At 36.4% G+C, this 9,637-nt stretch overlaps 1 protein-coding gene across 3 annotated transcripts in view; it reads left to right on the top strand.

Annotated features, from left to right (window-relative positions):
- The window catches only part of ARHGAP10 (Rho GTPase activating protein 10), a 130,820-nt gene that overhangs the window by 66,309 nt on the left and 54,874 nt on the right, over positions 1–9,637 (top strand). For all 3 annotated transcript variants that reach the window (XM_026848015.1, XM_026848016.1, XM_026848014.1), the window contains 4 exons: positions 847–934; positions 2,206–2,264; positions 4,797–4,902; positions 5,526–5,685. In XM_026848015.1, coding sequence (XP_026703816.1) covers positions 847–934; positions 2,206–2,264; positions 4,797–4,902; positions 5,526–5,685 — 413 coding nt within the window. The remainder of the gene's footprint in view (positions 1–846; positions 935–2,205; positions 2,265–4,796; positions 4,903–5,525; positions 5,686–9,637) is intronic.

Genomic DNA, 9,637 nt, shown 5'->3' with positions numbered 1-9,637 from the left:
CCCCCCCCCCCCCCCAATATTCCAGTGTGTTCTGTTGTTTTCTATATTCGGCAACATATCTTTCACCTGATAGGTCATTCAGACATATGACAATTCAATTTGATCTATCTTGTTATAAGACTCTAGCAAGTAACCTAGTAGAAGATGGCAGGAGTTGTGTGAACCTGACAAATGGTTGAGCAAGCATTTTTTTTTTTTTTTCTTTTTTTTTTTTTTTTTCCCCCCTTGGCTAGAACTGATAAGTAAGGGAAACATTCAGGCCATCCTGTAGAGAAAGCATACTGATAGAGGAGAGTCCTTTTTCTACCTTTGAAGCACCTCTTAAAGGTTTTCACAGAGTAAGGAGGGTCATACTGCACTTAGGCTGTTTTCATGAGCAGTCCAAAATAACAGTTTAGAAGTAAAAGTGTGCAAAGAACTTGAAAAGATTTCTCAGTGTACTCGCATTTTTAATAATGAAAGAAAAGAGGAAAAGAGAAGTTATGCTTAGTGGGTCTTTTTTCTAAACTGTTTTTGTACCTCTTTCTATGTCTGTGTACGTTTTTCTGTTTAATTAAAGGTGTGAAAATATCAATTGCTATAGAGATCTTTTTAAATGAAAGTGATTTTTAATTCTAATTAAAGAAAAAAAGCAGTAAATACTTTTTAAAACAATTTATGGAAATGAAATTTATAAGAAGGTTGGATATTAAATCTTCTTAGTGTTAACTAATAGTAAGAAGGGCACGCTACTTTTACGTTCATGTGAGCAGATACATAATGATCAGATTCTGCATACTGCTGTTCATTTAGGGCATATTGATTTAGAATTCCCATTTTTCATGTCCCTCTTTGATAATTTTTTAGATGCAAAAACCTGCAATGAAGTTGACCTGGAAAACTCTGTAGATTGGGAAGTGAAGACAATTACTAGTGCTATGAAGCAATATCTGCGGTAAGCTCGTGTCTCATTTGTTTATTATTTAGACTATGAATTCTGTTTCCTAATTCTCCTATACAGTGTCTTAAGCTACATTACTTACTTTTCCTATATTTTGGAATAGAGGTTTATTTCGTGCAAATACTGTGTTTGTTACTTGTCTTGGAACGGCAAAATAATTTAGCCACGCAAATACTCATAAGAGACAAGCCCCCAAACATTTTTGGATTAGACATGTAAGCATTTCACTGATGGTTCAGAAACCTGAATTGTCAGTAAACTTGCTGAGAGTCATTACTGGAAGTCAGCTAAGATTGTTAAAAGAGTTTTTTGCTTTTTTGTATTTAATGTGTTAAAGTGAAAAGGGAAAAGGTGATGAAATTTTTAATATTTTCTGCTATTCTTTCTGACCCTTGCTTTGATGTTCTAGGTGCAATAGAAATAACATTTTGAGCGTTGAAAGTAAGAACTTTAGATGTGTTCTCTGTTCAACTGGCTTGGCCAATTCCTGATCAAGATATTTTACTAAATTGCCTAAGAACATAGAAATTTTGTATTTATTAAATAAATTATTACCGCAACCACTATCGAAGAATGCTGAACCAAGATAAAAGTCTCTCGTATGGAGTGTAGGAAAGTAGTAAAATTTAAAAAGTAGGAAAGAAATAGGTACATTATGAAGTATTTCCCACCTAAAATATTTCCTATCTGAGTGTTTATTCCCAATATTTCAGAAGCTTCAGTGAAGTCAACTTCAAAAAATGAAGGTTTTAACTTTGATGTTTTAACTCTGATTTCTATTATTCAGTAAATTTTTCATTAAAGACTAAGGTTTTCAATTTCAATTTTTGTATTTGAAATGCTTTAGACTTTTGACTTGTGGATGGCTGCTGTTCAGCAAACAACTATTTTAGGACCTTTATTTTTTCCAGTAAGGCACTGACTTGTAATTCTTTGTATTTAAAAACACTAATGAAGAATTATTTACATAGTATACGGGTACAATCTTCATCCGAGAAACAGTGTCGGTGTTGTAATTTGTAAAGCTGCCTTGTGATAGACTGGAGGCATCACTTAGGCTCATGAAAGGTGAACAGATATATTTAGTCTTATTTTTCTGATAACATAAGTTCTTTTATTTGTGTGGAAAAGTCATTGAACTCAAGGGCCACAGTATCAATGGTTGCCTCCAGTGCAAGGATTATACTTTAAATGTTAGTTTCCTGCTTAGAGTATATACAGATAGAAAATAATATAGCTAAATTTATATCATCCTTGTTTTACAGAAGCCTTCCAGAGCCCCTGATGACATACGAGTTGCATGGAGAATTCATCGTTCCTGCCAGTAAATATGACTGCTGTTTAAATAGAAATATTTTCTTATAGCACAGTTGTGGCCTTAGAAACATGCTGCAAATGCAATTTCAGAAAAATTCTTCAACCAGTAAAAATATAGGAATAAGAAATAATAAATGTTTTAAAAACACGTAGGTTTTAACCAGTGTTCAGTTCTAGTATGTGTCACATATGACGTATCTATTGACAGACAAGCTTACGACAGACTTGGCACAGCACAGTTTCTATTTTTATGGAAAAAAATTTTGTATAGACATTGTAAACATTTATTCTTATTATCTTAATTATATAGTGATAAACATCTACTTAGATTGTGATTTTTTTTTTCCTTCAATTTATAAAGAGTATGAAGCTTAGTAAAAGAAAATGCACTAATTCGGGCTCATTTGAATCCTTAAAGCCCAGCTGCCTGACCCTTGTTTTCAGTGCCTTGTTAGCTCTGTATCCAGGCTGGCTTGAATGTTCCTGTCATATTAGTAGAAGAAAGGAAAGATCAGGCCAGATTACACTATGGCAGTTCAAATACAGACTTGGAGAAGACACAACACCATTTGTAGTTCAGCTGTATGGTATCTAATGTACATGGAATTTTTTGGAAGAGGATGGAGGGAAACTGTGTAAGAAAATTTTTGGCAAAGTATCAGATATTTAGCTGATTTTCTTTCCAGCCTGTAGCACTTCTGGCAAACTGTGGAAAGCAAAATTAAAATAAACTTTGAGACAATTGCTTTATCTTCTTTGAATTGCTGTAATGACTTTCCAGGACTGCAGAATGTGTTCATTTGTGGTCCTTATTTCAAAATGAGAATTAGCCCATGAAATTCACTGCCAAAGCTCATCTTAGAGGCCAAGTGCTTAAGCAAAATTCAGCATACTTGCCTAGATGGTGAGTCTGCCCATTTGTCTTGGAAAGTGTTAAAATAATTTCTTGACCTATGAAGTTTTGCCAGCAGTTTCTCACTTTGTTTTCTTTTCTCTATTTTATAGTCCCTTTCAATAAAGGAATTCAGTTGAAGTTGATGCTTGAAATAGTACAGTGTTCATGAGTAGTAAACAATTTTCTAGAGGGGTCGATTCTATGTAATAGGGAAATTTAATCAACGTTGCAGATCTGAGTTACGGTATACTTAAAAATAGGTAGTCAGTGTTGTTTCCTATGTTGGCTATAAAAAACCAACACCAGGAATAGTAAGGAATATCCTTTTCTCTGAAACTATGGGGCAGCCAAAATTAAAAGGATGTCCTTTCAATTTTCTTTTCCTTAAATACGTATCAGTGTAGACTGAAACTGTATAAGCCTTGACTGTATCTTGTGATTAAGTTGCTTAGCCATTCTTTAGCTAGAGTTTGTGATTTCACATATATGTAAAATAGTCTTGCTTTAAAGAAGGCTTACCGTTTTTCTGGCTGTCTGAATTTTGATTAGCTGACTAGAAGCTAAACATTTTGCATTTTGGTAGCCTTTTTTCTTGCAATCTGTGCAGGGGTGTTCACTGCAAAAGAATAAAAACCCAAAAGAATCTGTACAATATGCACTGAAGAAATATGGTGGTATTTTATATGGAAGACACTTAACAATCAGAGTTCCCTTAGAGTAAAATGGGACCTGATGAGTGGTCCTGGTGTCAAAACTTACTGCATTCAGAATAGGTTCTAAATTTTTCTCTTTATGTTCCTAGATATTATTATATACAAGAGAAATACTTCCACTCCTCTCATTGTAATTGTGTGATTTTAATACAGCTTTGAGAAATGGGAAGAGGGATTATTTTAATCTTTTACAGATCCTTGTTTTCATCTGCGTACTAGTGAAACCTGTAGGGGCCAAAATTACTCAATTCAAAATGCAACACACAAAGATAAGCTCCTTGCTTATTTTTACTTTATTTCTGTACTGTACTAGAGAGGGATGCCGTTATTATTCAGGGCCCTTTATCATAGTAATCTCACTCAGTAGGTTTTTTGCATGATTATTCTTCTGTGTCTTCAGAGGTCATTAGATTTTCTGAGCATACGAGTCTTCTGCATATGTTTTATGCAGTTTCCAATGCAAGGTGGCGTAAGTGCGGTATAATTAGCTGCATAGTACCAACAGATCTGAATTCTAGTGATGAGTACAATCAGTTAATGAATCTAAAATGTAAAGTAGTACAGTTCAACTCTGTGGCACCCAATAACATTGCTCCTCACCTTGCAGTATATTCATAAGCAGATGAGTCCAATGCAGCAAAACAATAACTACATCTGTCAGTTTTTAAAAATAGACGAACAAAGGCATCCGTTTGCTGGTGGATTGAAAGATGAGTTCACAAAATAAGCAAATAAGTTGATAATTCTAGAAAAAGATTGCTTGTGAAAACAAAGCGCATATGTTCAGTATTGCTATGTTTGGAGATGCATAAATGGTGAAGCAAAGTGCGTGCAGTATGTGTCTGTGCAGGGGTGGGAGAAGATTTGTGTTTCTGTGGATCTTATTTTATGTTTATTTTTTGAGATAGTTATTTATTTCTATGTCCCATAGAAAGTGGGAGTCCTGAATCTCGAGTTAATGCTGTTCACTTCTTGGTCCATAAACTCCCAGAAAAGAACAAAGAGATGCTGGAAATTCTGGTGAAACATTTAGCAAAGTAAGTGTTACGACTTGCTTTCCTACCTTGTCAGAACTCCTGTCCTTACCTTTGCTTAACCACAAAGGGCCTTAGTTAAGTACAACTGGAGCTGAAGCCCATCTCAGTGCTTTCATACACAATACCAAGAACCAAACGTGCAAAAGCAGACAAGACGTTTGACTCATGCTGTGTGTGTTTTGGCGGGAAGGGCAGAAATCTAATCCGTTAATGAAGCCATATAAGTATTTACTTTAGCAGACCTGCCAGCAGTTGAGGGTTTGATTGAAGTGAGGAAGGGAACATTATACTTTCTTTCTGCAAATTCTGGCAATGTGAATAGTGGAGATCTGTTAGCAAATTTAAGTTGGTTTCACACTTGCCCTGGTCCAAGGCTAAGTGCATTTTATATATTTAAGTTCAGTAAGAGACTGGATTTGTTTTGAAATTGCCAGTGGAAGAATGGCTTTTTTGTTTTCCAGAATTCAGTAAGACTTTATTTGAAGAAACTTTGCACAAAATAAAACTTCTAAAACATAGATTAAGGAAATGTAATGTTTTCATTTGTAGACTGCAGTTTCCAACAGTAATGGAAATTTTTCATAACCTATTTCCTGTTTTTTCCTTCAATTCTTTTCAAAAAGTGTTTCAAAGCATGCCAAGAGGAATCTAATGACTGTGGCAAATCTAGGGGTAGTATTTGGACCAACCTTAATGAGGCCACAGGAGGAAACTGTAGCAGCCATCATGGACCTCAAGTTTCAGAACATCGTTGTCGAAATCCTGATAGAAAATCATGAGAAGGTAAGCTTTGATACATCTCTGCATTTCTGAGCGTTGTCTAAAACAATCTGTTTAATGGGTAGTGTGGAGTTAAGTATGATGTCACAAACACCTCAATTCTGTAGAATATCCTCTATACGCTGTACGCTTTTGGCTATCTATACTCGATAAGTATTCCTGTTCATAGGTAAACTGACATTTCAAAATGCGTTTTTCCTGGCAATAGCAGAGCTTCTGTGTGTATAGTACGCAAATAGATTTTCATTATGATATTTGCATATGTGTTTTTCTGAGCAGAAGTGATACAAGACGGGAAAAGAGAAAGCCCAGGCTCAGTTTTTAGCTCCTCAGTTAAGTACTTTGACCAGGCTCTGAATTAATAATTGTTCTGTGTCATTGTTCTGAGAGTTCACAGAGTAAAACGAAGACTTTACTATACTCTAAATTTTATGGGTAAAAAGCATTATGAGGGAGCCAGGTATTAACATTTCCTTTGTTTTCAGCTGAATGTGTGTTATTCTAAGCTTTTATATTTGAGGTAATACTGAAAATAGAAGTTGTTGCTGTGGCAGCTGCCAATTACTAAGGTGCTTTACACATACAAGGTACTGTCCAGAATATTACTGCATGTAATCTGGGTTCTGAAATTAAAAAAAAAAAAAAAAAAAAGTCCTTTACTGGTGTCTTTGGCCCTCCTATGGGAGCCTCTTGTGTCTAAGCTGACTTCTGGAACTGGATGTTTGAAGTACTGGGAGGATGGGCAGCATCTCCCTTGCTCTTATTGTCAAAAAAAAAAAAAAAAAAAAGTGCTTTGGAAAAATTCCAGGATGTGCTTTTTCCTCTCTTCCTTCTTAAGCACTTCATGCATTGAAATAGTTATTTCTTCTAAAGGTTAACAGTGTTGAAATTGGCTAAGTCAAGTCTTATCTACTCTAAATAATCTGTCTCAAGTTTTTCTGACAATGTAATTATGCCACCTCTCTGAATGATACAGGCTGGGCAAAGCTTCTGTTGGCATGGCTGTATCCACATGGTGGGTTTTGTTGGCTTGGTTGACTTAGGGTGTAATGCTGTCCTCATACATTCAACAGGTATGGCATAGTTTGTTGGAAAAATACTGTGCTGCAGATGTGGCTCAAGTTCTAAGTGTTAAATATTCCAAGAACTGTAAGCCATGCTACTCATTTTGGACCTTATAAATGAAAGTAAGCTCATGCTTTTGAAGCTATTGCAGTGACCACACAAATTTAAGAAAGTGGAGAGAGTGAGTGAGCAGAGCCAGGGTCTTTTAATAACATACAGAGGTTGATGTTATGTTTATTCAATTCACTAGATCACCATGGATTAGCACAATCTTATGCTAGTTCAGTCACATGTCTTTAAAAACTGGACATCAGTTTCATGTTTTGTAGTGGCCTTTCTTGTCCTTCTGAAAATGTAGAGAAGCAGGGAATGGAAAGTATATCAAAATGATACTGCATAATTTTCCATAATTCCTTGGTTTTATGCCTTCTTTAGAACTAGAAGGCTATAATTTCTTTTAAGGGATTTCTGTCATTTCACTGTCATTTCTAACAGTGAACTTGCCATCAGTGGTCTGCCTGCAGCAACCTCTCCCACGCTAGAGCTGCTTCCAAGATGGAATAGAAGCCCCAAGTGTGACCTCTGTGTATTTATAGCAAAGGCAACAGAGAGGTGTGTGTTAAGGCATTACAAAAATTTTACATTTGAATTGAATATGTTGCTTTTACAAGTGAGCCGTCTTCATTTAGGGCAGACCAGGGACCTATTTGTAATGGCAAGCAGGCTTATTGTCAATCTGATGTTCATTTTATATGGTGGTTTTGAATTTCTGTGCATTTCAGACTTCCTAACAGTCTTGTGTTAGGTATTTTTATTTATTGCCCTGGTGAAGTCCTAGTAAAAGTCACCAGATGTGGGTTTAAATGCTTTCAAATATTTCATTCAGCCGCTGCTCTGTCTGTGCTAATTTCTAGCAGCTTCTGCTAATAGAAGCGAAGTTTGGAACTGTAGAAGAGTGATGGGGTCAAGATGGAAGTACACCACTGACACAAACTAACTGAAGTGACACCACACTTCATGCATATGTAATTTATGGCTCTGGCAGACTGCAGAGAGGCATTTCTTTTCTTCTGTAGCAAATGAAATGACTAACAAACTTCCAAACTGTAAAAGCAATAGCCATTAACATTTCCATCTTAAATACAGTAACTTGGTAGACAAAATGGTAAAAAACTGCTATGAATCCTCATTTTCAAATTCCATCACCGTTCATTATGTCTTGCCTGGAGAGCTTTATTGAAGGAGGTCCACAACTCATTTTTTAAGAGGAGACATAATTAATTGGGTTATTAGCTTTGAAATCCTGATGCAGTCATTCCACTATTATCATTCTGATAGGTACTATTTAGAGAACTGCTACGCAATTTATGTCTGAAAACCTGGATATGGGGACTGAGACAAGAATATCATGCATAGTGCACAAGCTGGTGGGTTTTCTTAAAAAAAGATTTGTTGATATGTACATTTATTTCCTGCTAGCTAGAAACCAGTCAGTACTACTTTCACCTTGTTTATAGGCTGAATACATACTTCCAAACCATGGCTGTGAACTGATCATAGTAGGTTGAAGAGGGGATGTTTTGCAGTCAAACCAAGGTTGAGACTTGAATGCTGGAACTAGACTGTGAAGCCTGATGTGTCGCTTGACTGGTGTCAGAATTGCACAGTGATTAAGACTAGAAGAGGTGGATAGAAGAGCATTAGTGAGATAATTGTTTAGCTTTTGTTCTTGTCAGCTGTGGATAAGTCTCCAGTCAGAAGATAAGCTATAGAAGCAGATCTCTACTTTGAAAGAAAAAACAAAAACTAGACCCAAGCTGAGACAATGTGTTTTACCCAGGACCTTCAGAACCACCTGCTGTGGAAGGGAGGCCAGTCCAGAGGAAAATGAGACCTGTGAATTTTCTTGCTTGCTTCTGTCATATGGCTGTAGGGGAAAGCCGGCCAGATATTCTGGTCAAAGTAAGAGGATGTTCAGGTTTGATATTAAATGATCTCTCTATAGTTTTGCTTGGAATTGCCATGTTTTTTGCTGACTGTGCTGTGTGAACCAGCATTCTTGCTTCCTTTTGCTTTGCAGGTCTTTAAGGTTGGTATAATTTCATACTTGGCTCTCTTGTCCCATTTTCCCTTCCTGTACCTGCCTGGTCTCCCTTGATTTCCATGTCCTGTATCCTTCCTTTCACTAAAAAGCATCAAGAAATTGATGCTTGTGTCTTGTCATTGTGTTCGTTTTGCTTTGAAGCTATGCCTTTCCTTCGTGTTCCTTTTCTTGAGGTAATGAACTCGGGGGCTGACTGCAGCTGTGCTTGTACAATGCCTGGAACAATCTCTGCTTGGCCTTTAAGTAATCCTCTGATGAAAAGTGGTAGTCAACTAGGACCCAGAAAAAAGGTTTTGATTTCTCTTCTCCTCCTCCCCAAATGAGTTTCAAAGGTATAAATTAATTTTTCTTCCCAAGAGTTTCACAGACTGGTAATCTTGGACATGTCAGTTTTTCTGGTTTGTCTTTCTGACTTGCGGTGAAGAAGGGCGGTCCACTCCATGGCAGCATGAAGAACATGCACATGTTCATCTTGCTGTTTGGTACAATGTTTTGGCATCTCCTTGGAATGAATGTCGCTATTCAAAGGGTTTATTTATTTGCCATTTAAAGATGCCTCAGTGGTAATGTGAGCGATTTTGGTTTCTCAATTCCCTGAACATTATTTTAAGAGGGGGGGGAAAAAAAAAAGGATAAAAAAAGAAGTCTAAGAAATTAAAGAAGATGAGGGAGGAGGCTGGAATAAAAATCTCAGTGGGACTGGAATATTTAAACCAGCATATGGGGGAGGAAAGAATAGTGAGTACAAATAGCAAGATTGCAAAAACAGAAAGAAGATTAAACTTA

The sequence above is a fragment of the Athene cunicularia genome (assembly GCF_003259725.1).
Source record: "Athene cunicularia isolate RWA chromosome 4 unlocalized genomic scaffold, athCun1 chr4_part2, whole genome shotgun sequence".
Classification (NCBI taxonomy): Eukaryota; Metazoa; Chordata; class Aves; order Strigiformes; family Strigidae; genus Athene; species Athene cunicularia.
Note: the sequence above shows the minus strand (reverse complement) of the source record. Positions and strands in the feature narration are given on the sequence as shown.